Source organism: Paroedura picta, chromosome 3 (assembly GCF_049243985.1).
Source record: "Paroedura picta isolate Pp20150507F chromosome 3, Ppicta_v3.0, whole genome shotgun sequence".
Taxonomy (NCBI): domain Eukaryota; kingdom Metazoa; phylum Chordata; class Lepidosauria; order Squamata; family Gekkonidae; genus Paroedura; species Paroedura picta.
Window position 1 is genome coordinate 109,401,044 of NC_135371.1, and position 27,944 is coordinate 109,428,987.

At 47.8% G+C, this 27,944-nt stretch overlaps 1 protein-coding gene across 8 annotated transcripts in view; it reads left to right on the forward strand.

Annotated features, from left to right (window-relative positions):
* The window catches only part of LOC143832561 (rho GTPase-activating protein 7-like), a 221,191-nt gene that overhangs the window by 176,640 nt on the left and 16,607 nt on the right, over positions 1-27,944 (forward strand). For 7 of the 8 annotated variants that reach the window (XM_077327149.1, XM_077327147.1, XM_077327148.1 and 4 more), the window contains 5 exons: positions 10,183-10,264; positions 16,426-16,489; positions 18,763-20,141; positions 20,933-21,103; positions 26,989-27,148. In XM_077327149.1, the coding sequence (XP_077183264.1) occupies positions 10,183-10,264; positions 16,426-16,489; positions 18,763-20,141; positions 20,933-21,103; positions 26,989-27,148 (1,856 nt within the window). The remainder of the gene's footprint in view (positions 1-10,182; positions 10,265-16,425; positions 16,490-18,762; positions 20,142-20,932; positions 21,104-26,988; positions 27,149-27,944) is intronic. The other variant, XM_077327154.1, reaches the window with a different exon arrangement.

Below are 27,944 nucleotides of genomic sequence, written 5' to 3' on the forward strand. Positions count from 1 at the left end.
CACACTCGACTTGATTTTCGGCGCTGGGATAGAGGTGGATCTGGATACAGCTTTAGCTGTGCCGTGGTCAGACCACTATGCCCTGCGGGCCCGGCTCAGGATACCACCCCCCCCCCAGTTGGGCGGCGGGCGCATTCTAGCCCGCCCGCGGAGACTTATGGATCCAACTGGATTCCGGAATGCTCTGCGGGACCCGATGCCTCCTGGCGACTCACTAGCGGCTTTGGTGGCGGACTGGCAGTCCCGCCTGACAGCTGCTATAGATGAGATCGCCCCTAAACGTCCTCTCTGCCCTCGACTCAAACGGGCTCCCTGGTACACCGGGGAGCTACGGGAGAAGAAAAGGGAAGTGAGACGACTGGAGCGAGTGTGGCGGAAGACTCGCGACGAAGCTACGAGAACATCTTATCGCACGCTTATGAGGGCGTATGAGATGGCGGTGAAAGTGGCAAAACGTGAATTTTTTGCCACGGAAATCGCGTCCGCAAGCTCTCGCCCGGCCCAATTATTTAGGGTAGTTAGATCCCTTACCGCCCTTGAGGGGCGCCAAAATAATAGCAAATTGGAACTCGGCCGTGAGGCATTTGCGAGCTATTTTGCGGACAAAATCTCGTCTCTCCGCCACGATCTTCCCGCCACAGTTAATACAGTAAATGAACTGGAGGCCTGTTGGCCGCCTTTGGAGGTGACGTTTGATGGCTTCAGACGGCTCTCTTTATCCGAAGTGGACAAGTTGCTAGGCTCAGTTAGGGCGACCACTTGCCCCCTTGACCCCTGTCCATCATGGCTCCTTAAAGGAGGCGGCCAGAAGATAGGAGGCCAGCTCAGGGACATTATCAACCTCTCCCTGGAGTCCGGGGAGTTCCCTGAGCAGCTGAAGGGGGCAGTGGTTCACCCTCTCCTGAAAAAATCTACGCTGGATCCGCGGGACCCTGCCAGCTATCGCCCAGTGTCGCACTTGGCGTTCCTGGGCAAGATGGTTGAAAGGGCCGCGGCAGACCAGCTCCTGGCATTCTTGGAAGAAACTTCGGCATTCGATCCATATCAGTCTGGCTTTCGACCTGGCCACGGGGTGGAGACGGTGCTGGTCGCCCTGTTGGATGACCTCCGTCGCCAGCTGGATAAGGGCGGGTCGGCAGTGCTGGTTCTTCTGGACCTGTCGGCCGCTTTTGACATCGTGGACCACGAGCTGTTGGTCCACCGCCTTGCCGGCACGGGGATACGGGGCACAGCGTTACGCTGGATACGCTCCTTTCTCCAGGACCGGACCCAGAGGGTTGCAGTGGGAGATGAGTTCTCGCGTTCCTATAGACTCCCTTGTGGGGTCCCTCAGGGTGCGGTCCTCTCCCCCACATTATTCAACATCTTTATGCGCCCTCTGGCCCAGCTGGTACGGAGTTTTGGACTGGGTTGCCACCAGTACGCTGATGACACCCAGCTCTATCTCCTCATGGACGGCCGCCCGGACTCCCCCCCGGAACCATTCGCCAGATGTTTGGAAGCAGTGACAGAATGGTTCGAACAGAGTCGCCTGAAACTCAACCCCTCCAAGACGGAGGTCCTGTGGCTGGGACGTAGGGGGCAGGACCAGGAAGCGCGCTTACCCACCCTGGCAGGGACGCAACTCACCATCACGTCCCAGGCCAGGAACTTGGGTGTGGCCATTGATGCCTCCCTGACTTTGGAGGCGCAGGTCAAAAAAGTAGCGGGCCAGGCGTTTTTCCACCTTCGCCAGGCCCGACTATTAGCGCCCTATCTGTCCCCCGAACACTTAGCCACAGTGATCCATGCAACGGTCACCTCCAGAATAGATTTCTGTAACTCGCTCTACGCGGGCCTTCCCTTGTCCTTGATCCGGAAACTTCAGCTAGTGCAAAACGCAGCTGCTAGGGTCCTTACTGGCACATCTTGGAGGGCCCACATCCAGCCAGTGCTGAGGCAGCTGCACTGGTTGCCAATTGCTGCCCGGATCCGGTTCAAGGTTCTGGTTCTAACCTTCAAGGCTTTACGCGAGTTGGGACCCACATACCTGAGGGACCGCCTATCGCCCTATGCCCCTCGCAGGGCCTTGCGCTCTGCGGGTGAAAACCTGTTGGTCGTTCCCGGCCCTAGGGAAGCACGCCTGGCCTCGACCAGGGCCAGGGCCTTTTCGGTCCTGGCCCCGACCTGGTGGAATGAGCTCCCGGGAGAGCTGCGGGCCCTGCGGGATCTTTCAACATTCCGCAGGGCCTGCAAGACGGAGCTCTTCCGCCAGGTTTATGGTTGAGGCCAGGGCTGATAATAGATCTATGCCTCCCCCGGGGACTCGGGTTCTGGACCCGAAGCAAAACATCATCAGGACCTCCTCTCTACCCGCTAGTAGTGGAAGGGAGGGGGGGAGTTGAGCTGCCATTCTTGCCATGCCGGCAATATTGGCAATGTTATTATTGTTTTATGGGGTTTTAATGGGGAATTGCGATATTGTTACCCGCCACGAGCCGCAAGGGAGTGGCGGGCTATAAATCTAATAATAATAATAATAATAATAATAATAATGGCAATTAGAGCTGCCACCACTGCCTCAATTGTTGCAAGAGCGTCCATGGCCAGGTGTAAGAAATTGCCCACATTGATTCCTGAATCAGAGGGGCGCCTCCAGGAAGGCACCAACTGAATCCTAAAGGCTTCGGTGTATAATGCAGACACTTCCTTAGATATAGTGGTCTTTGCATCCCGTGCCATGGCTTCTACACTGTGGCTAGACAACTGTTATGGCTCAAGGCCTGGCAGGCCGATCCACACTCTAAGACTCAAGTTACTGCTTATCCCTTCCAAGGGGACAAGCTCTTTGGAGACACTCTGGACAGAGTCCTTATTGAGACCAGGGATAAAAAAGAAGGCGATGCTACGGCCCATTAAGAGGGATGGCAAGCCCTTTCCATTGACCTTCCGGTCCCAGAACTCTGGTCCCAGATTCAGACCGGAAGGAAAGAGGGGATTCTACGGATCCAACCGCTTCAAGCAGGGCCGCTCCGACAGAGCAGTGAGAGACAATAAGTCCCCTAAAGCATGGCTCACAGACTATTCCTGTAGGGGGGCGACTTCAGCATTTCAAGCAGGCCTGGATAGGTTCACCAATGGATGCTTGGGCCAAGGAGGTAGTATCTCAAGGTTACCTAATAGAGTTTGCTGCTCTGCCCCCACACAGGTTCCTATAATCCCCAGACTCCAAAAACCCAGACAAGTGAAAGCAGACATTGGACGTGATATACCGCTTACTGTGGATCAGAGCCATAGAACCAGTTCTTCCACAAGACCAGGGCACGGGTGTGTACATGTTTACTGTTCCCAAGAGGAACGGGGACTGTAGAGCCATACTTGAAAGTTTGTCAACCGGTTCATCTGGCTGAAGAGATTCCATATGGAGACTCTTCGCTCCATCACAGAGGTCCTACAGGACAAATACCTAACATCCCTAAATCTGCAGGAGGCGTATCTTCACGTCCCCATAGCTCAGAAGCACCGACGCTACTGGCGTTTTTGCGCAGGGGGGTGTCGGGTTCAGTACAGGGCCCTACCCTTTGGCCTATCAACAGCTCCGCGGGTAGTCACGAAGGTTCTTGTCACCGTGATAGTACTCCTGAGACAGGAGGTGATTAATGTCCATCCATATTTGATCAGGGGCCCCTCCCGTCAGCTGTCCACATCTTACACCCGCAGAACTATCCAGGTTCTGGAGCAGTTTGGTTTTTCTGGTGAATGGTGAGATGGTGTTCCATCTCAGACACTAGAAGATCTTGGAGTGGTGATTAACACGACCAAGTTAACACTTTTCTTCCCACAAACCATAACCATCAAGACCATAGGGTTGACCACACAGGTCATCATGGCACGGTCCTCTTCACTCCTACAGCTGGCCAGTCTGATGGGGCTTCTGCCATTGAACTCAAAAACCCTTCAGTGGGGTCAGGCTCATGCATGCCCCCTACAACAGACCTTATGACCTTTTCAACAGAAAGGTGGATGTTCCAGTGAATCTTGACTGACAAGTCAAGGCCAGCCTTTGTTGGTGGACTGCTCGCAGGAACCTCTTGAGTGGAAGAATTTTTTCTTATTCCAAATTATTTGCAGACTAGGGGCAAAGCCCGTTGTCTCCAAGAATACAACGGGCGCTAGAGCTTGGCAGTGGGAAGAGGAAGGGGAGGAGTTGTCCAGTCTGTAAGGGCATGGGGTTGTCATGTGTGTTGTGTGGGAGGTTGTGGTGGCATGGTGGCAAATGAGGCCATGGGTGTGGAGATATGGGTGTGGAATGTTCGTTGAGTGTGGGAGAGGACTGACCTTTGGGAATTGTGGCATAGTGGTTACAGATGAGCTTTCCAGAGCCATGTCCTCAGATATGTGAAGGGAAAATCAGACTGGAGACTCTTCTTAGGGGAAGATTACATGGCAACCAATTCCCCCCAGTTCTGCGTCATTTCCCTTCTTGTGTGAATTAGGCCATATTCACCGAAATGCCCCTTTGCCCTAATACACATAGGGTAGTCACAGTACACAGGTTTCCACCCTGTTCCTTCTGTCTCCCATATTTTCACTGTTGGTAAAATGTTATGTGCCCACATGCTTCTTTCATGGTTGCTCCTTAGAAGAACGGATTTTTGTACCCTATAGCTTACTACCCAAAGGAGTTTTCCATTAGTCTCTCCACAATAGTCAACCTGTGAGGTATGTAGGGTTGTGAGAGATCTGAGAGAACTGGGAATGGGCCACAGTGACCCAGCAGGCCTCAAGTGTCTCAAAGCATTTTCCAATCGTCTTCCCTTCTTTCCCCATAGCAGACTCCCCATGAGGGAGGTGGGGTAGCGAGCCTCACAGGGAAGCTGGCAACCCTAAGAGGAAGACTGTCTGTGCACAGCAGTCTTGACTTTAGTAAGGTTTTTAATACTGTTTTTTATTTGCCAGGCCAAGGTTATTTGCCAGTTACTATTTCAGTGACGATGTGTCTCCAGACATTTACTTGTTCTCTATTTAGTTTCAGGCTGTAAATATTTATTTAGATCTTCCTGCACTTTCCAGACTCACAGGACTGATGCTGGTCTGCCTGTCTGCGCCCCAGAATACAAACAGTTGCTGATAAGGGATGGCCATAACCCATAGGCCAGAAGGGACACTCCTGCACCACTCCCTACCAACTGCAGGCAAAAATGGCTCATTTGAAGGCTGGACTCTGAGGCATTGTACGATTTTGAAGTCCCACCTCCAAACCTCCAGGAATATTTCCAACCCAGGGGTAGCCAACCTACAGGTGTGGCCTGGAGAGCTCCTGGAATTACAGCTCAACCTGCAGAGTATAAAGATCAGCTCCCCAGGCAGAAAGGGCTACTTTGGACAGGGTTGTGGTAGAGAAGAAACATTTAAGGCTTCCCACACAGGTTGTTGTTGAATTGAAAGACTTCAAGCCTACTGCATAGGGTTGTTGTGCAGATGAAACAGGAGACAAAAGAGCCAGCTTCCTCTGCAGAATAACGCTGTGCAGTGGCCTCAAATCTGCAGAGAGTTGCAAAGAAGAAAGACACATGGCTTGGCTGTGTCTAACCCCCGGCCAGAGCAGTATTTTAAGTGAGAAGGGGCTTTTCTGTGGCCTCCCTGTCAGGCAACTGTTTGGCAGAAGGGGAAAGTCCCCCCCCCTCAAAAGGAATGCCCTCAGTCTCCCCTGCGTTGCTCTTGGAAAGGCCTCCTTCCCTCAGTCAGGGCCTGTCAGAGGCTCCTTCGCAGCAGGGCTGAAGGGGGGGGAGGGGGAGCACTCTGCAGCCTCCTGCCAGCTCTGTCAGGGCTCTGAGGCAATTTACAGTTGGACATGGCAGTTAGGACAGCCTTGGGGCGAAAAGGGCTGGCACAGCCTGTCCAAGCCTCTGTTCTCATCCCCCTTGGCAGCCCTGCTGACCTCCTCTCCCTGTGGTGGTCAGGAGCAGACTGGCAGCCAGACTGGGCTGGGGGAATGGAATTTTGGTCTGTCCTGGTGAGGGGCCAATAGAAAGGTACTTTGCGCGCCTCCCCATTGGCTGCTTGGCCCTGGATGGACACTCGGAGGGCCCAATCAGGAGCCGCTTCGCGGCTCCAGATTGGGCCCTCTGAGTTTTTATCCTGGACAGGGCCCGCCTTAACTCCTCCCCAGGTGGCCTTACTCTTTTATTTAATAGGACCCTGTCCTATTTAAAGATATTCACGGACCAGCTTAACAGGTTGGGGGGCCACACTCAACAACAGCCCTGTTCAGAAATCCTGGACAGCAGAAGAACAGAGACAACCCATCAACCTGCTCGAGTTACAAGCAATTAGCTTGGATCTGAAATCTTTCCAGTCAAGCATCATAGGAAGTCACATGATGATCCAGACAGACAAGGTGGCAGCAAAGGCGTAGGTCAACCACCAGGGTGGATTGAAATCCAGATGACTACAGAAGGTGGTCAGACTGCTAATGAGCTGGGCGGAGAAACATCTTCCATCGCTAAGAGCAGAACACGTCCAGGGCGTCTTAAATACTCAGGCAGATTGGCTCAGCCGACAGTATCTTCAGGAAGCTGAATGGAGCCTCAACAAGTCAGTATTCCAAATGATCGCGAAACAGTTCGGCCACCCCATCATGGACCTGTTCGCATCTCACCTAAACTTGCAGGTGGAGCCCTTCTGCATGAGGTTCTTTTATCCCAGAGCCACATTGACAGACACACTGATGTCCAGTTGGCTAACAGGTTTTCTTTATGCCTTCACGCCGGTTCCTGTCCTTCCCAAATTTCTACAGGGAGTCAAGAAGTTGCGAGCCGAGGTGACCTTGGTGGCTCCTTGGTGGCCCAAGAGCCCCTGGTTCTCCACCATAGTCCGCATGACAGGCAGCCCACATCTGACTTTGCCAACCATTCCGGATCTGTAAGTTCAGGGTCCGGTGAGGCACCCTCGGCCAGAGTGGTGGAGTTTGACCGCCTGGCTGTTGGAAGGTTGGTGTTAAGTAGGAAGGGTTATAGCTCAGCAGTGACCAATATCATTCTGGCCTCTAGAAGAGCTTCCACTACGTGTTTGTATAACTGTACCGGGAAGGGCTTTGTACGATGGTTACGGAAGGTTATCAATCCCAGTGCCCACAAAATCAAATATATCTTGGAGTTCCTACAGGAGGGCATACATTCATGTCTCAGGTCTGGGACACTTCGTCGACAGGTAGCAGCCCTGTCTATGATGTCAGGGCAAGACGGGGGGTCACCACTCTTCCGCCATCCTCACATGCTATGTTTTCCTTAGAGGTGCAGCTCTTCAGAGCCTTCCCCCAGACGTCATTTTCCCACGTGGCAGTTGAAGGTTGTGCTTTGAGGCCTTGTCTAAGGTAGCATTCAAACGCATTAAGTACATTCTTCTTTCAAGATTGACTCTCAAAACTGTTTTCTTAGCTGCCATCACCTCCGCCAGGAGGGTTTCAGAGCTGGGGACATTGTCCATTGAAAAGGAGCTTTGCATGTTTCACAGTCCCCGGACTGAGCTCAGGACAGAGCCGCTCACAGCTGCCTGCAGCCTTTCCAGGTTTGGGGGGGGGGGCATCCACAGAGTTCTTCCTCCCCAGCCCCCCAATCTAGTGCCAGTTGTATTCCTGAATGCAATGGGCTTGGCCCCTAGTGTTTGGATATTAAGTAGAGAATAATGAACTCTTTAATAACATTATCATTAGATATATTATAGCATATTAGTTTTGTTGCAACTGGAGCTGTAAACAGGTAATACACAGTTTTCTACAAACATGAACATTAGCCCAGGTTTGTGGAAAAATCTGAAATTTTAAACTTCACAATTTTTGTTAAAAGAAAGCTAAAAATAATAGGATTGCCTGTACCTTTAAGCAACTGTCAGTGGCTGTTGCTAGGAAACCAAGGATTCCAGGCTTGGTTCTGTCAGGAGGACTTTAAGAGAGGACTTGTTGAGCCAAGCCTGGCTAGGGTTGCCAGCTTCATATTGGGAAGTTTCTGTTAGAGTCTGAAGAGGACAGGGTTTGGGGAGAGGCATCAGCCTTTTAGAATGCTATAGAACAGTGGCCCCCAACCCTTTTATCACCGGGGACCACTCAACGCTTGAAAATTTTACTGAGGCCCGGTGGGGGGGGGGGGTAGTTTACTCCTCTGCTCTCAACCACTGCCCTAATGCTCTCTGATCACTATGGTAATGTTTAAACATCCCTTCAAAATAAGATACAGACACGCCACAACAATGAACATAAGGAACATTTTATTTTCATGGAAATTTTAACTCATGACAATGACAAATCAGTGGGAACCCTGAGCTTGTTTCTCTGCAACGAGATAGTCCCATCTGGGAGTGATGGGAGACAATGACACCCAAAGTGTGTTGTAAAGTGCCGGAGGGAAGAAGGCGTCCTTCGCGGCCCACCTCCAATTAGTCGATGGACCACATGTGGTCCACGACCCACAGGTTGGGGATCGCTACTATAGAGCAGTGGTTCTCAACCTGTGGGCTGGGACCCCATTTGGGGTTGTCTGGCCCCTTCTGGCGGGTCTCCAGGTTGGTTGCGACGGCAGCAGCAGGTGGCGGCAGCCACAAAGGGCATTAGGCAGCGGAGGCAGGTGGCTGCAGGCAGCAGCGGCCGGCAACCGAGGAGCCATGGCAATGGCCACCTCCATGCCGCCTGACTGTTGTGAGCCTGTGCATGCGCATTCATGTGCTGCTGCCCATGTGCATACGAATGCCAACCCCGCTGCCGCAGTTGGGGTTGCCAACTCAGAGCGGTTGAGAATCGCTGCTATAGAATCTACCCTTCAGAACAGGCATTTTATCCAGGGGGACAGATCTATGCTGTCTGGAGTTACTTTGTAAAAGAAGGAGGATATGGATGTTACCAGGAGGAGGGAAAGAGGGTGGAGGGGAAAGTAAGACCTTTCCCTCAAGTCCATGAGGATATCCTACCACGCAAATGGTCCTAGCCCAGTGTCTGGTACTACTTAATTGGGCCATAGTTTTTCTGTGTAGAGGCTGTTGGGAGGGGAGTTGGAGGCAGAACATCAGGTAAAGTTACTTTGAGTGAGAAGGAGGGTTGTCAACAGGTTAGGAAATTCCTAGATATTTGGGGGATGGTGGGGTTTTAGGAGGAGAAGAATTTCAGAGGGATATAATGCCCTATAGTCCACTTCTGAAGCAGCCTTTTCATCCAAGGGAATTGGGGTTGCCAGCCTCCACATAGGGGCTGGAGACTACCTGGAATTACAACTACTCTTCAGATGACTGAGATCAGTTCCCTGGAAGAAATGGCTGCTTTGGAGGGTAGACTATTTGGCATTATACCATGTTAAGTTCATTTCCCTCCTCAAACCTCATCTCGCCATTTTGGTGTAGTGGTTAGGAGTGTGAACTTCTAATCTGGCAAGCCAGGTGTGATTCCACGTTCCTCCCCCACATGCAGCCACCTAGGTGACCTTGGGCTCGCCACGGCACTGATAAAGCTGTTCTGACCGAGCAGTGATGTCAGGGCTCTCTCAGCCTCACCTACCCGACAGGGTGTCTTTTGTGAGAAGATGAAAGGGAAGGTGATTGTAAGCTGCTTTGAGACTCCTTCATGTAGAGAAAAGTGGCATATAAGAACCAACTCTTCTTCTTCCCAAGGCTCCATCCCAAAATCTTCTTTCTGAACCCGGAACTGATCTCTAATTGGGACATCCATTGTGATTCTAAGAGATCTCTGGGTGGAGAACCCAAGAAGGAAGTTGAAAAGAGGGAGAAGCTATGGAGCTTTCAGGAATGGGAAGGAGGAAACAGTAGAGGAGGCAGAATTTTTCCAGTGAGTCCTCGTGGTTTCTTGCTGGTTAATATCTAATACTGTAACTTGTTTTATGTGCCTTGAGAAACATTTCACTTCTTCTATGAAGGAAAAAGCCCCCACATAGTACTATTTCCATTGAAAAAAATAATAAAAAATCTTGGGAGTGGGGAGGGAATACCCTCTTCCCACTGAATTAGGCCTCATAACTTCTATTGGTAAGCACCTATAAATCTCTATTATATTATTTGCAAATACTTAGCTGACTTGAGGCGAGCATTTGTTGATCCACCAAATGCAGTGTTTTAACTAGCGTTTATATTTGAAAATTTAAACTATCATTTTTGAAAATAAGTTTTGAAACTTACCGCTTGCTGTTCTGAAATCTTTTGCAGATATGCAGTTCCCTATTGATATCAAAACAGCGAGGAAAGATCATGAATTTTTAGATCAAGATGCAATAGACTCCCTGTACAGGTAATCTTGGTTGTGAATTTCCCTGAGGCTTTAATTAAAAATACTAAGTCAATAGAACTGTGGCTAATCATGGGTCCTGCTTTTTCCCTTGTTCAGCTCACTGAAGGAATAAGTTTCTTAAGTGTTATTCCAGTATGCCTGTGTAGCTATATATATTCACACACATTTTCTAGTATAAGAGTTCGATTTTCTTCACTCCTGCATGGGTATCACTGAACTCCTTCAAGGGATCGCCCATGGTTTGCTTAGGGTCCATGTCTCTGTGTGGGCTTTTTGCAAAATGTCTTTGTGGTGGACTCCCACTGCCATGGCATGAAGCTCCTTCTTGAACCCTTTCAGTTGTAGGACAGAAGCTGCTATTATCAGGGCAGCAAGTGAGAGCATCTGCTTGGCAGCACTGACTGCTGGCCATTGTGTAGCAATTATGTATGCAGCTGCCTTTCCCTTCTGTGGTGTCAAGGCCCCTGCCCCTTTTCTGGCTGCTACTGCTCTTAGCTGTGGACTGTGCCTCAGATATCGAAGGCAAGCTGTGACACTGCTCAGGAAGGGGACTGGCAAAGCCACTCACTGAGTCATACTTATTAGGCTGAATGGGTGGTGGTGACTGCACCCATTCCTGAAGCTGTCATGCTTACAACAGAATAAGAGCTGTCTTATGTGTTGGTGGTAGGCATAGTTCTTTTCACATGTCTGCCCATTTTATGTATAATCTTGGTGAGGAGTGATGACTGTATAATACTGTAAGAGGAGTACATAGGAGAGGAACCCCGATTCTTCCATCTGCCATGTTTTACCAGTCCTCTGTTGCTCCAGCCAGTTTCATCCCCATCCTATTCCCAGTATTGGAGTCAACAAGCAAAAAAGAAAGGCTAGAACAACTGGCTGCAGAAAGTCAATGCTTGTATCCAACAGCAGATTTTGAAACTCTGAGAACACTTATGTTCTCTTAAGAATTACTGGTGATTTCCATTGAATTCTGCCCCTTTGCTGCCCTGCAGATCTTCCAATTCTGTTCCCTTTTGCAAAGGGTTCCTGACCCCCTGGATCAAAATTTGAAGGCATTCAGAGGACTGCAGTGGGATGGGGAAATTAGTGGAAATGGTTTCTTCCTCTTAAAATTCTAGAGTCTTTGAAATTACAGGCTGTTGTGCTGGGTGGAGTTCTGCATCTGCCTCTTGTGTATGCCTTTTCCTTTCAGATTTCTATTCTATTTCTTTTTTTAAGAAGAAGAAGAGTTTGTTTTTATACCCTGCTTTTCACTACCTGAAGGAGTCTCAAAGCAGCTTACAATCACCCTTCCTTCCTCTTCCTACAACAGACACCCTGTGAGGTAGGTGGGGCTGAGAGACCTCTGAGAAAACTATGACTGGGCCAAGGATACCCAGCTGGCTGCATGTGGAGGAGGAATGGGGAATCAAACCTGGTTCTTTATATTAGAGGCCGCTGCTTTTAACCACCACAGCACTAACATGTAAATATTGGCTCTAGGCATTCTGTTAAATCCAATGAGAGTATCATCCCTGAGTCAAGCCTGTTTGTCTTTCAGATACACTGTGTTTATGGAAGCCCATTGAGAAGGGTCCAACTGGGATTTTCAGTTAGAAGGGATTGGTGTGTGTGTTGGGGAGTGTCAGTGTTTATGTTGTGTTAGCTTTTCTTAGAATCCTGTCTGAGTAACTGATGTGCCAATTCTGAGCCTTCAAAGATGAAGCAGGTGACACATTCAGTATTGGACAACTTCTAGTTCACGCCCCCCCCCAAAAAAAAACAAACAAAAAACAACAACAACAACAACAAAATAACCCACCACCTTCATGGACTTGCTTATTTTTGCATCACTTGTTTTGGCGGTTTGCTTGACCAAGTTAACTTTCCAGGGTGTCAAACATTTAGGTTGCCTAATTTAGGTACAAGATACAACAAGAAATAGAAGCACCATTTGTAAAATTAGATATTGACATTCTTCTGGAGACTGCTTTGGCAAGATGCTGGAGGCACAAAAGAAACCTTGACATTTTGCCAGAGCAGCTGTACTTCTGTATGTATGCTCTGTATTTTAATAAGAAACATGTAGCTCTCTCAAATATTATGCAATGCTCTCTGCTCACACCCATCCATGGGAGTGCCACTGTAATTGCTTAATTGCAAACAATTTGCACAACAATATCGTGCCTTAAGAGATCTTTTGAAGACAGTATGTGTCCAATGATATGTGGGTATTTATTCCTTTATCAGTATCTACTGAAGATAAAAAGGGAAAAGTGTCTTTGAGGGTTGGGTGTGAACTGGCAACATTCATATTTGTTTATTCATTGTTGGAGAGTTTTTTTGCAACCATGTTCTAAATCAGATCCTGTACAGAACTAGAAAGACAGGAGAGTGCCTGGTGTTCATCTGTAGATAGTGAAGGCCTGGACATCAACAGTTGTGAAAAAACCAATCATCTGTCCTGGGAAATGACACAGCTCAAGACTACTTGATGTGACTTTTATGTGAAAGAAATAAATTTTGTGTTTAGTCCACGTAACTGTTCTTAAACATAATATACCATACTTATTTTGTAAAAATCAGATCCCAAGCTATTATAATATTATTATTATTATTATTTAATTTCTTACCCACCACTCCTAACAAGCTGGCTCATGGTGGGTTACAGCATAAAAACCCACAACAGTAAAATCATTAAATTCTCCATTAAAAATACAAAACAACATTAGAAAAACAACCTGGCAGAAACCCCCCAGTCTATCACATGCGGTATTCCTGCCTCTGGGTTGGCAGGGGGCTATGTCAACCAATGCCACTCATGGTGTTCTAGTAGGCAACGTAGCTTCCTAAGGGGGGGGGGGGCAACCAGATCTTCCTACTGCTCCAGCCTCAACCATAGGCCTGGGGGAAGAGTCTTGCGGGCCCTGTGGAAAGCAGACAGCTCCCGCAGGGCATGCAGCTCTTCTGGGAACTCATCCCACCAGGTAGGGGCCAGGACCAAAAATACCCTGGCCCTGGTCGAGGCTAGGTGAACCTCCCTGGGGTCAGAAACGACCAACAAGTTAGTACCCACAGAGTACAAGGCCCTGCAGGGGGACAGGCAGTCATTTAGATATGTGGGTTCCAGACTGTGAAAACCAGAACCTTGAATTGGATTTGGGCTGCAACTGGTAGCCAGTGCAGCTGCCTAAGCACAGGCTGGATATGGGCCCTCCAAAGTGTTACTGTGAGGACCCTAGCAGCTAGATTTTACATCAGCTGCAATTTCCTGGTCAGGGACAAGAGCAGGCCAGCGGAGAGCAAGTTACAGAAGTCTATTCTGGAGGTGACTATCGTATGGATCACCATAGCTAGGTACTTGGTGGACAGATAGGGTGCTAGTAGCCTTGCCTGGCATAGATGGAAAAATGCCTGGTGGGGTACTTTCCAGACCTGTGCCTCTATGGTCAGTGAAGCATCCAAGGTCACTCCCAAATTCCTCTCCTGGGGTGTGAAAGTCAGTTGAGTCCCAGTCAGTACGGGCAAGCGCACTTCCTGCTCTGCCCCCCTCTTTCCCAGCCATAGGACCTCAATTTTGGAGGGGTTGAGTTTCAGATGACTGCTCAAGCCATCCAGCCACGGCTTCCAAAAATTTGGCAAATGGATCCGGAGGCGAGTCTGGGTAGCTGTCCATGAGGAGATAGAGCTGGGTGTCATCAGCATATTAACAACCCAGCCCAAAGCTCCAGAACAGCTGGGCCAGAGGGCGCATAAAGAGACTACAGGAGCGTGACACTCAGTCCCCACTTCTACCTTCTGGGTCCAGTTCTGGAGAAAGGAGCGTAGCCAATCAAGGGCTGTGCCCCGTATCCCCATCCTGGAAGAAGAAGAAGAAGAGTTGGTTCTTACATGCCGTTTTTCCCTACCCGAAGGTGGCTCAAAGCGGCTTACAGTCGCCTTCCCATTCCTCTCCCCACAACAGACACCCTGTGGGGTGGGTGAGGCTGAGAGAGCCCTGATATCACTGCCCGGTCAGAACAGTTTTATCAGTGCCGTGGCGAGCCCAAGGTCACCCAGCTGGTTGTATGTGGGGGAGCGCAGAATCGAACCTGGCATGCCAGGTTAGAAGTCTGCACTCCTAACCACTAGACCAAACTGGCTCTGGAGAGACAGTGTACCAGTAACTCACGGTTGACCACATCAGAGGCAGCTGACAGGTTTAAAATAACAAGTATGGCCAATCCACTCCAATCCAGCTGGACCTGGAGATCATCCATCATGGCGACCAGTGTCGTCTCCACCCCGTAGCCAGGACAGAAACCAGACTGGTATGGATCAAGAGCTGAAGTTTCTTCCAAGAATGCCAGAATCTGATCTGCAGTAGCCCTTTCAAGTACCTCACCCAGAGATGCAAGATGCAAGACCAGGTGGTAGCTGGCCAGGTCCTGTGGATCCAGCGATGTTTTTTTTAAGGAGCAGACGAACCACTGCTCCCTTTAGCTCAGGGAACTCCCCAGTAGACAGGGAGAGATTAATGATATCCCTGAATTGGCCTAACCCGTGGCTGCCCCCTTTGAGCAGCCAAGATGGGCAGGGATTAAGGGGACATGTGGTTGCCCTCACTGACCCTAGCAACTTGTCCACTTCCAGTAATGAGAGCCGTCTGAAGCCATCAAGCATCACCTCTGTATCAACTGTGACGGGAAGGTTACAGTGGAGCGTCAAGACGTTATCTGCAAAATAGCTCACTAAAGCCTCAAGGCTCAAATCCAATTTACTCATATTTTGGTGTCTGTACTCAAGGGCAGTCAAAGACCAAACTACCCTAAACAATTGTGCTGAGCAAGAGCTAGCAGACTCAATTTCCGCGGCAAAAAAGCTCCATTTTGCCACTTTCAGTGTCATCTCACACATCCTAATAAGCATGCGATGAGATGTTCTTGTGGCTTTGTCACGAGTTTTCGCCATGCCTGCTCTAGTCGTCTCACTTCCCTTTTCCTCTCCCAAAGCTCTGCTGTATACCAGGGAGCCTCTTTGAGGCAAAGGCAGAGAGGACCTCTAGGGGTGATCTTGTCTATGGCAGCCATCAGGCAGGATTGCCAGTCTTCCACCAGCGCCATCAATGAGTCACCAGAAGGCATTGGGTCCCGCAGAGCATTCTGGAAACCAATTGGATCTATACGTTTCCGTGGACGGGCTAAATTGCACCCTCCACCCATATAGGGGAGAGGTGGCATCCTGAGCCGAGCCTGCAGGGCATGGTGGTCTGACCATGGAACAGCAGATGCTGCATCCAGAACCACCTCTATCCCAGTACCAAAAATCAAGTAAAGGGTGTGCCAGCCTGATGTGTGGGCCTGGCAATAAATTGCAAGAGCCCCAGTGTCACCATGGATGACACCAGGTCCAAGCCTTGTCCCGAGGACAGTGCATCCACATGTATATTGAAGTCCCCCAGAACTATAAGCCTGGGGTACTGCAGTGCCCAGGTGGCCACCACCTCAAGCAGGTTCAGCAGGGCATTTGGTGGGGCATTGGTCGGATGGTACACCAGTAGATGGCCAAGCCCTTGACCGAGTCCCATCCAATACTGACACACTCCACTGATTTGCAGCGCTGGGAGAGCCTTGTAGGAGTAAGCCTCCTGGACCACGATTGCCCTCCCCTCCCCGGATCTGAGATTGGTGGAGGACCCAGTACCCAGGTGGTGCTAGCTCTTTCAAGGCGACTGTCTCGCCTTCCTGCGCCCAGATCTCAGTCACGCAAGCAAGATCTGTCCCCAACTCTGCAAAAAAATGCTGCAGAGTCGAGGCCTTTTTGTTGATTGACCTTGCATTGCAAAACACCAAAATCAGATCATTTGTAGCCTCCACCCTCACATATCTGGGGATGGTTAGAAGAGGAGCAAGCATGCCCGAGGCCACGTCTGTGTCTCCATACCTATCTAACCAAAATTTGAGGGACTTTGCCAGGTTTGTTTTTTCTGATGACAATTTGGGCCTCATGAAGGAACACCATTTGGCATTTCTGTGTACATTTTAAGGGAGTGCAAAATGACAGCCCTTATTGGGCCATGAGACATGAATGCAGACGAAGGGGTATTGTTTGGTTATAAAATATCATTTTATATGTGACCTAAGTATGTTGAGTACCATTATGAGTTAAAGGTGTCGATTTGTTTTTCTGTCTTCTAGGCGGTTAAATACATTGAATAAGTGTGCAACCATGAAAGTGGAAATAAATCGGCAAAGGAAGCGGGTATGTGTCCAAATTAAATTAATTTTTCTGCTCAAAAGACTTAGCTTTATAACATCAAGGCACTGGAACCTGAAAATACAATCTATCAAGCAACTCATTATCTCTATTTGAGTAGTCAGTGTTACAGTATCTGGCATTAAATCTCTGTGTTTCTGTGACTCCGGCTAGCTGTCTGTCCATGTGGAGCCCTCTTGGATTCCCTCTTGGATGCTTTTGGTAGGTTCCCGGGCAGCACCAGGGGGAAATTCCAGATTGCCCCAGGTCAGTCAGAATGTGAGTCTGCATCCCTGTGTGACAAAAGAGCAGGATCCCCCTGACTTTACAATTCTCAGGATTCCTTAGTGGAGTGTCATAAAAGCAGCTGGGCATAAGATAATCTTGCAAGTCTCTCAACGTACACATTGTACAGGTTTATGTGTGCACAAAACCCAATATAAATCTAAAGGATGGAAATTACAGATTACAGAAAAAAATTCTTTCCTTGCTGACTAAATACAACATTCACCATATCTCCATGTCTGGAGAAATGGATCCACCTTCCCCTCAGTTGGTGTCTGGACTTCGCAAAAGGAAACAAAAACTAGTTTCTTTGGCATCCATATTTCTTAGAGTTATCAGGGCAGGGGTCACTTTTTAGACTAACAAAAGTGGAGTGTTCATTCAGAGCTTCAGGCAAAGGAGGCTTTGACCAATGAACCTTTACATTAAGATCCTACAATGTTCATACATGGCCTGTAAGTAGTGTGGGATGCAAAGAGAAGGGAAGAGGCGTCAGTTTGGGAAAATTATTAATTCCCCACTGATGGATGATCAGGGTGGGCCATTTTTTTGCTCATTCTCCCTTACCCATCAAATCTTAGATCCTGTGCCCATCTCCATGCTTTACTTCAAACTCAGAAACAGAACAAACCTATGTCTATCTTAAAACATCAGGATCCACCTATAACAGCCAGTAAAAACAAAGTTATTGTGAATGCATAAATACTTCAGAGTTCTTTTATGCATGTGTTCTTCAAGTCTTTTAATTTTTAAAAAATCTTTTCTCATTACTACTCAATGAGATCATATATTGAGCAATTGAGTGGAGCTGGGAGTTGTATCATCTGCATACCATGTTCTCCCAGTATTAATGGCATGTAGGACAAAATGAGATGGCAGGACCCTGAGGTGTGTAGTGAACTATACCAGTTCAGACTGCATGTGAAGGATCACATTTTAAAACAATTCTGTACAGGAAAAACTATCTGCAGTCAGAGAACAGCACAACAGACAGTAGGCTCATCTAGAACAGTTCCCCTCCAGTTTGCGAACATTTTACAAAAGTTTCATTACATAAGGAGCATGCAAAAATAATGTCCCTTTCTTGCTCAAGTTTATGCTGAAGATCTGACTACCTTATTCTCCATATGCGTTCAGACTTGATGCGTTCAGACTCTTCCTTTGCAGATCTGTTTGTGGGTAACATAAAAAGCATTGGATCATGCTTTCCAAACTAGCATCAACCCTATTTCTGTAGGCTTTGTTTTTGAATAGGAGGCCTTTCCTTGCATGGTCCAGTGCTGCTTGAATTACCCTGCTGCTATGGGGGGAAAGTGCACACCTTATACCAGTGAAATAATGGAAGAACCAATCTTGAATGTAATTCTGGTGTGACCATTTTTATTTTATTGAAATATTTAAACTAAAAAGCTTAATTAAAACCACAATTGGCATACAATTTGCAGTTGTTTAAAGAACTCATTTAATTGGAATATGCCAGATGTCCTTCTTAGAATCTTAGAATAACAGAATTAGAAGGTACTTCCTGGGTCATCTAGCCCAACCTTTCCTGCACAATACAGGACACTCACAACCCTATCGCTCATCCTCTGTAACCTGCCACCCCCTTGAATCTTCACAAAATCAGCCTCTCCATCAGATGGCTTCGTTAGCAGGATGTCCTATCTACCAATTTTCTGTTTGTGAGGTGGTGGAGCAGGCTTCGTTATGCTAGGTTGAATGTTTTGAAAAAATATCTGAATCCTTTAAAAATTGGTTAATCCTGTTAAAATCTATTGGACTAATAGTTGGGCTTCAAAGAGGATGTTTATGTGTGCATACAAAGGGCTTTCTAGCATTGACCTTTCACTCCTACATGGAACATTACTCCTGTGGAGGTGATTTTTCAAGATCATAGGGCAGGGAGGGCTGTTCCTGGAAGTACAGGAACACATATTACATTAATAAACTTATCATTCATGGTTAATGTTTTATATATCTTTCTTTTCTTTAAGAGCGATGAATCTGAGGAGGATGAACCTTGTGCACTAAGTAACAAATGGATTTATGAGAAGTGTACTCAGAGATGGTCTCGTCTTGAGAGTTTAGAAGATTTTGGAGCTTCGGTAGCTAGCAGTTTGAGGCTTAAGAGCAGTGGCAGTGGGGATATAGCCTTTTCTGACCCTGGGGAGAGAAATGATGAGTCTTCAGTTCACAGTACTAGCAGCGGTGATAGTGACTTAATCAGCTTTCCAAAGATATTTGAGGAGGTGGAGACTAGCAGGAGTTCATCCACGTGCTCCTCAAATAAATTGGCATCTCCTGATCCTACCTTCAGTTGCTCTTCGTCTCCTGGTGAAACCTTGAATGTAATCAGCGAGGACAAGCTTTTGGATAAACCATGCAACAAAAAGGGAAGGAGCTTCCTAAAGAAAATGGAGAAGTTGCGCCTAAGAACCAGCAGTCTAAAGAGAGAACCCAGTTCAAAGGCCAAACCCGTTATTGGTGAGCCTGTTCTCTTAGAGGGACTAACTGAAGAAAAGCTGAGAAACCTCAATTGTGTGAATATTAGTGACATGCCCAACAGCCAGATGATGCAATCCTCCTTTTACTCACCACAGACCTGCAGTAGCAGCAGCCAGTCTGAAAACAGCAGTACCGTGAGCACCCCAAGTCCTGTTATCAAAGCCAGGAGGCACAGTAGCAGAGGAGGGATGTATGCAGAGGGCTTTGATGCCAGCAAGCTTTCTGTGTGGAATGATCTTTCGGAGCATAACTTGAAAAATGAGATACATTTGCATGAAAACAAAATATTTCAAGTGCCACAAGGCCATAAGCCTGGGACATTCCCCAAAGCACTGACTTACAGCCTTTTGTCTCCACTAGACAACACTGCAGTGAACTGGAGAACTGGAAGTTTTCATGGGTGCCGCAGAAATAGGGTCCACATGGGTTCTCAAGACTCTGAAACACCACCAGGCTCTCTTTCACTGATAGATAACAGACTCAGCATATATGACAACGTACCTGGCAGTCCTGTCCTTACTACCAAAATGGATGCACCAGAGATGGTGGATGATGATGTTTTTACAGAACTAGACAATGTTATGGAACATGTTAATGGGCTCAGGAAGTTGGTCAGTCAGTGGTCAGAGAAATTCTCTGATGATGGAGACTCGGACTCTGCCAGTCATTCCAACCAATCTACATCTCCGTGCCCATCATCTCCTAAGGCGATCCATCTTGAAATTAAAAAGCATTCAGAGGAGAAGCTGGCGGAACTGCCTGTCATTGGTCAAGAAGGTGACTGCAAGAGTACCAGTGAGCATCATTTTGCAGAACTGGCATATGTAACAGCATTGGGGAGAAGACTAACGCCATCATGTCCTAGCAGGTCAGCTGCATATTTCTTGAGGTTGTCAAGAAACAAAAAATTATCTGGGGGGAGAAGGCTGCTGTAGCATAGTAGTAAAGAGCATGAACACTGAGCCAAGAAATTAGGTCAGCTTTACATCCTTAAGGATATTACGCAAGGACAGTGTCACTGGACCTCTGTGCCATTGGACCTCTGTCCAGTGTGTGGATTACAACAGTAATATACCTTTATAGGACTATTAGAATGATTAACAATATATAGTTAGGATGATTTCAGTAGTTAATATGTCTATTGGTCTTTCTCTGCATTGATAGGATAGAAATCCAAAAACTTTTGACCATTGGGTATAACCTGGTATATAAAGCAACATGGCTCTTTGACTTTATATCAAGAACTGAAATGAACAACATGTAACTGATGTTAGAAAGGACAGAAAATTTGTGACCAGTATCTGGAAGTACTAGGCAATAATATATTCCTAGGAAATGTTTACATTTGTCTAGTATTTGGTTCAGAAAGTTAGGGCTTGTTTTGTAAAGTTTTCAGAACATGTTTTGCTCAAAAATGGGCCAATTGATCTGATGTAAATCAGCGCAGTGAAAGCTTGCTTTGTTTAATTGATGGTGTTGGGAATAATTTAACTATGAGCAAAGAGCTTTGAGATTTTGATGCTTGGTTTCCAAAATAGTAGACCGACATAAGCATTAGTGTCAAATCGGAAGTGATTATCAATGAGTTCCATAGTTCTACAAAGAAGGATTTGGGATAAAGAGCATTATCACCAAGCATATTCCAACTTCTTTTTCCAGACCTGTGGGAAGATGTTGGTCTACTGAGGAAGGCATGCACTTGGAAGATGTTTCTATACAACTTGACAACCAGTCAGCTGCCCAGCTAAACCGAATACAGAAGCTTGCTTTGTTAAAACTGACTTCTTTAATGGACAGATACACTCCTTCCAGCAAGCAAGGATGGAACTGGTAAGTTAACATGGCTTAGCTGAGCTATGCCTCTTAATTTCTTTTGCCAAATTTGGAGACCAGGGAAGGAGGTTTTCCATATTAACAGGTAAAGAGGACACCTGGACGGGCTTTTTGGTATATAGCATAGAAAAATGAATCTCCCAGGTTTTTGCTGATATCTTACAGGAGGCCATCTGATTGTAACCCACCTGAAACAGTTTTACAAAAGAGCAAAGTATCTTTGGATTTGAGCTAGGCTGCTTTTAGTGCTTTTAGGAAATTATCACTACCGGACTGCCCAGCCTAGCCGTGGGGCGGAGGGCGCGCAGATCACTGCAGAAGACAACCCCCGGGAAGTCGACCTTCCGGCGCAGCAGAGAGAAGCCCTGGCTGGCTATTACCAAGACCCATCTGACGCCGCGGAGAGCCGGCTCAGCCCCAAACTGCCGGCCCCTGCCTGTGCCTCTCCGAGAACAACTCGAGACCAGCACACGACCCCGCCGTGCGGCTGGAGAGCCCAGAAAGGAAGGACTGACCGGGCTGGTTGGGGGGGGGGATTAGCCTGGAACTGACAGTTGGGGGGTGGGTGATGCAGAGAGGGGAAATTAGCAATCAATTTATTGCAGAGGATCAGACCGAAATTGCTTGCAGGGGGGAGGGGGTGGATTGGGGGAAGATCAAGCTAAAGCTGATTGTTGACCCAGAAGGACAGGAGGGAACCAACGGGGGGGGGGGGGGAAGCGACAGAGAGAGGAGAGAATTACTAATCAATTTATTGGAGAGAAGAATCAGACTGAAACTACTTGCAGGAGAGGGGGGATTGGGGAGGGGGTATCAAACTAAAACTGATTGTCGATGCAGAAGGGGGGACATGAGGAGGAAATCACTAAACGGAGCGTAGCATATGGGGACGAAGAGGGAGAGGAAGAGATCAAGGAACAAGGGGGGGAGAAAACAAACAAACAAACAACAACGGGTGGGAAAATTGAACGGGGAAACTGTAACAAGTGAAGGGAGGAGGAGGGGAAAAAGGAAAAGGGAGAAGGAGGGATAGGCAGGAAAATTGCGCGGAGATAGCTGGGCAGGAAAATCTTAGTGGAAAACATTGCACGCACAGGAGAAGGAGGGAAGGGAGGGGGGAGGGGGAGAGGGATAAACATGAAATCAGGCAGAAAATAGTAACAGGGAGAAAAAAGTAGTAAGGGATGAAACTTGGGGGGGGAGGGAAGGGAAATTAGGCATTATCAAATCCCATAGATATCACTCAAATTAATACAAACTAAATTGATCATTCAAATCATGGCCCTCTAATCACCACAAATCATGCCCCTAACACTACCAACCATACCCCAATTAATAACTATAATAACCTGAAATGAAATTTAACCTTAAAAAGTGCCCCTTCCCCCTTCTATCCCACCTGAATAAGATCCAACAGAATGTACACAACACCCTAGTAACAAATTAACTCCAGATTCGGTAGCCCTGAGGTGTCATAATAGACAATCGGGGTCATCCCTCTGGAATCCAACTGAAACAACCAAAACCAATCAACCACCTGAAACAGAAAAAGCTAAAGCATCCAAGCCAAAGCAACCAAAAAAGAAACAAGAACCAGGGCATAACCCTAGAAGTTAAGCAGTTGACAACCCAAGGAGGAACACAACATCAGACATGGACACCTCTCAATCATTGAGCCCAAATAAGGGCATAACAACAACAAGGGGGGACCCAAGGGGGTCAGGGATTCCAATAATAAGGGGAAGAGGCAGGGACAGCGGTGGGAGGAGGCTGGACAATAGAAGGGGTTTGAGAAATGACCATGCTTGAACTCCTTCTAACCTCCGCCCCATCTCTCGGGCCACTAGGGTGGAGGCAAAGGTGAACAACCCACCTCCGACACTGATGCTGTGCAACGCCATGTCCATCAACAACAAAGCCTCCACCCTGCAAGTGTATTTCGCAGAGCACGGGTTAGACCTGGCGTGCCTGACGGAAACCTGGACCAGGGACGGCGAAACAGTCGCCCTTAAAGAGCTAACTCCGGCTGGGTTCTCCGTCCACCATCAGTCATGGACTGTGGGGCGGGGAGGGGGTGTGGCAATCCTGATCCGTGACAACATCTCCTTCAGGGCTCTCTCTGCGCCGAAAATTCCAGGAATTGAATGTGTTGGCCTCGGGTGGGGTACAACCGAGAGCGTGGCCATCTGGCTGGTGTATCGTGCGCGCAACGCACCTCCAGATGCCCTGCCAGCCCTGCTAGAGGCGGCGGCCACCTGGACATTACCGTCTCCTAGACTATTAATCCTGGGGGACTTTAACGTCCATGCGGAATTGCCACCCTCTGGCAATGGGCTGGACCTGGTGTCGGCCATGGCTACACTAGGGCTCTTGCAATTTGTTGTTGGCCCTACCCACCAGGCAGGTCACACCCTGGATCTGATTTTCGGTGCAGGGCTGAGCATGGATCCGGTTACAATTACTGCCGTGGTCGGACCACTATACCCTGAAGACTTAGACTTAGGCTGCCACCTCCCCCTCACTTGGGCGTCGAGCAAATTTCAGCTCGCCCACGGAGACTTATGGATCCGATTGGATTCCTGAATGCTCTGCGGGACCCAATGCCTCCCGGCACTTCTTTAGATGGACTGGTCAGTGACTGGAATGAAAGATTGCTGGCCACCATTGATGAGATAGCTCCCAGACGTCCTCTCCGTCCCAGTCTCAAGCGGGCCCCATGGTACACTGAGGAGCTCCGCGAGAAGAAACGGGAACTGAGATGACTAGAGCGAGTTTGGAGGAAGACTCACGACGAAGAATCGAGAGCGTCTTATAGAATGCAGTTAAGAACCTATGAGATGGCGGTGAAGTCAGTGAAACACAACTTTTACTCGACTAGCATCGCGTCTGCGCACTCATGCCCAGCACAACTATTTAGGGTAGTCCGATCTCTCACCGCCCTTGATGAAGGGCGCCAAAACAATAGCCAATTGGACATTAGCTGTGAGGCATTTGCGAGTCACTTCGCAGACAAAATCTCAACTCTCCGCCATGACCTCCCACCAACTTTGGACACAGAAAATGAACTGGAGGCTCCTTGGCCGTCTTTGGAGAGAACAATGAGTTACTTCAGACGACTCTCATTAGATGAAGTGGACAGGATGCTAGCAACAACGAGGCCAACCACTTGCCCTCTAGACCCATGTCCATCGTGGCTCCTAAAAACAACAGACCTAAGAATATAGAGCTCCCCTCCAGGAAATAATCAACCTCTCCCTTTCAACAGGAGAATTCCCGGAGGGATTAAAAGAGGCAGTGGTACGCCTGTTGCTCAAAAAACCATCCTTGGCTCCGCAGGAGCCTGACAACTACCGCCCCGTCTCGCATCTGGCGTTTCTGGGGAAGTTGATTGAAAGGGCTGCTGTGGGCCAAATATCAGCATTCCTGGAAGAAACTTCAGCCCTTGATCCATTTCAGTCGGGCTTCCGGCCTGGCCATGGGATGGAGACAGCGCTAGTCGCCCTGACGAATGACCTCCGCCGCCAACTGGACTGAGGCGGGTCAGCGCTGCTGATACTATTAGACCTGTCGGCAGCGTTTGACACAGTTGATCATGAGCTCCTAGCTCACCGCCTTGCCGACGCTGGGATACGGGGGACAGCCCTCAAATGGCTGATCTCCTTCCTCCAGGGTCGCAGACAGAGGGTAGCAATAGGAGAGAGAGTATCTAGCCGTCACCAGCTCACATGTGGAGTCCCACAAGGAGCAGTGCTCTCTCCTATCCTATTTAATATCTTCATGCGCCCTCTTGCTCAGCTGGTGCGGAGGTTTGGGCTGGGTTGCCACCAATACGCAGATGACACCCAGCTCTTCCTCCTGATGGATGACTGCCCTGACCCCCCCCCCAGAATCTTTAGCCAGATGCCTGGAAGCAGTCACAAAATGGATCAAGCAGAGTCGTCTGAAGCTCAATCCTGCAAAGACGGAGGTCCTGTGTTTGGGTAGGAAGGGACCATGGGAGGAAGTGCGCCTGCCCATCTTGGATGGTGTGCAGCTCCTAGCGACTCACTCCGCCAGGAACCTGGGCGTGATCCTGGATGCTTCCCTTACAATGGAAGCCCAGGTCACGAAGGTAGCACGGCTGGCATTTTACCACCTCCGCCAAGCCAAACTATTAGCGCCCTACCTGGAACCAGAGCACCCAGCCACATTGATCCATGCGATGGTCACCTCCAGACTGGATTTCTGCAACTCGCTCTATGCAGGCCTACCCTTATCCTTGATCCGGAAACTACAACTGGTGCAGAATGCCGTGGCCAGGATTCTCACTAAGACATCATGGAGATCACATATCCGGCCGGTACTTCAAGAACTTGGTTGGCTCCCAGTTGAATTCCGGATTAAGCTTAAGGTTTTGGTAATCACCTTTAAGGCCATACGCGGTCTGGGCCCAGTGTATCTGAGAGACCGCCTCCCTGCCTATACCCCCAGAAAAGCTCTACGCTCAGCCACCTCCAACTGGCTACAGATCCCTGACCCTAAAGAGGCACGTCAGGCCTCAACAAGGGCCAGAGCCTTCTCGGTCCTGGCCCCCACCTGGTGGAATGAACTCCCCGAAGAGATCAGGGCCCTGCCGGAACTTCCACAATTCTGCAAGGCCTGCAAAAAGGAGCTCTTCCACCAGGCATTTGGTGGGGCCGACTGAGCCATAACATCTACAGGTGCCCCCCAGACTGAGGGAATGAACCGACTGAGGGATTGTCAAGTTATTGTTGAAGTGCCGTTCTAATTGTTCCAGTTGATATGTTGTTGTTATTGTTATATTGTTATATTGATTTTTGATATTGATTTTGATAGTGTTCTATGTGAATGTTCAAAAATGTTTTATGTAAACCGCCCAGAGCCGTAGGGAAGGGCGGTATAAAAATATAAATAAATAAATAAATTTTCTTTTTCTTGTTAATTGTTTGTTTTTGTATTTTAAAGCATATAAGGCTTATATTGAGTAAACCTGGCTATTAATTGATTTTCGCTGGCAAACTTTCATGATCTTTCGGGAGCTCTAGGGTGGGTTTGTTTTTAGTCAACAGTTTTTGCCTTCCATTAAGGTAAAGGTAAAGGTATCCCCTGTGCAAGCACCGAGTCATGTCTGACCCTTGGGGTGACGCCCTCCAGCGTTTTCATGGCAGACTCAATACGGGGTGGTTTGCCAGTGCCTTTCCCAGTCATTACCGTTTACCCCCCAGCAATCTGGGTACTCCTTCCATTAGATGTTTGTAAATAACATTACTTGCCTTCCATTAGATGTTTGTAAATAACATTCTAAGATGGCTTCCTAGTACATGCCATTTATCATTTTGCTGAGGAGATGGCAGATCTTGTTGGAGCTGAGAAAGTCCTTGATTTGCTTATCTACTTTTTGACCATGTGATATTTTTATAATGAGGTATAGGAGTTAGCTCTGCATCAGATTTCTCAGGTGAACTGTTAAATTGTAAATCTTTAATGCTAAGGTGATTGGTGAGTGGTTACTATCTTGGCAGATCCTGGTTTTTAAATAATCCACATAACCTTAGCACAAAGTTAAAACAATATCAATAGAACTAGTTCCTCAGCTTGACCACCAGGAATTTCACCCTTGACTGAGCTATTTGAAATAAACAAATCTAATTTGCTAGCTAATTGTGCTAAGTGGAACCCTTCCCAATTTTTTATATTTTTTAGCATCCTTGGAGTGTCTTGGGGGTAAAGGAAATGTAGATTCAATTAGTTTTCCTCTTAAACATTTAGAAATGTATTACTGAAAACTTTAATTGCAACCAATGGTGGCTTCTTAGTGGCCAGTTTCAGTTCTGAATCCTTAATAAGACACAGTAAGCTAATGAATTACTTTGTATTTCCAGGACAGTTCCGAAGTTCATTAGAAAAATAAAAGCCCCTGATTATAAGGACAAAAATATATTTGGAGTACCATTATTGTTAAATGTCCAGAGAACAAGTCATCCCCTTCCAAGAAGCATAGTACAGGCCATGGACTATTTAAGAGACAATTTTCTTGACCAGGTATTGTATGAAAAAAAAAAACTTAGCTCATGGGCTTAGAATATACCGTTTCTTTTCACAGTCTGTAACTGAAAATGGGATGTGTGATGTAGCCCACATCTCTGTCCTCTTACTCTCACTGTGTTTTCTCATTCTTTCCTGTGAATTGGGTTGATCTGCAGCACCAGAACAAAGTTGGAGTCCAGCGGCACCTCTAAGAGGTGTGCATGCACATGAAGCTTACACTTTGAATAGAACTGTGTAATTCTTAAAGATGTCACTGGACTCAAACTTTGTTTTCCTGTAGAACAAATTTCTGCTGCTTCAGAACAGAAGTTGTGTGCATTAGTCAACCTTGAGTGCATGTCGTGCTGTTATGGTGCATATCATGCTATTGATGAAAGAATTTGGGATCCATTCTTTAATTTATTAACAAAGCTCCACTACCACCCAGCTCATGGAATCTTAGTTTCATTTATTTCTTATCCTAGGGCTCAGGGCAGCTCACATCATCTATCATATATCAATACAATAAAAGAGTTAAAACATTTACATTACTAACAACAGTTTGCATTAAAACCCAGGATCTCACTGGCTTCTCTCTGGTGGGAGGAAGGGGGAATAAATTCCTTGATGTTGTTAACTGTGTGGTGTGCAGATGTTGTAGGGAGGCCAGTTGTTGTTGGTGTTCTGTGGGCCTCAAGCACAGGCCTGGTGGAACAGCTACATCTTACAGCCCCTGTTTTAAATCGTGCAGGCCCCTGATCTGGCTTAGAAGAGCATTCCACCAGGGCAGAGACAGCCCTGGCTGTGGTTG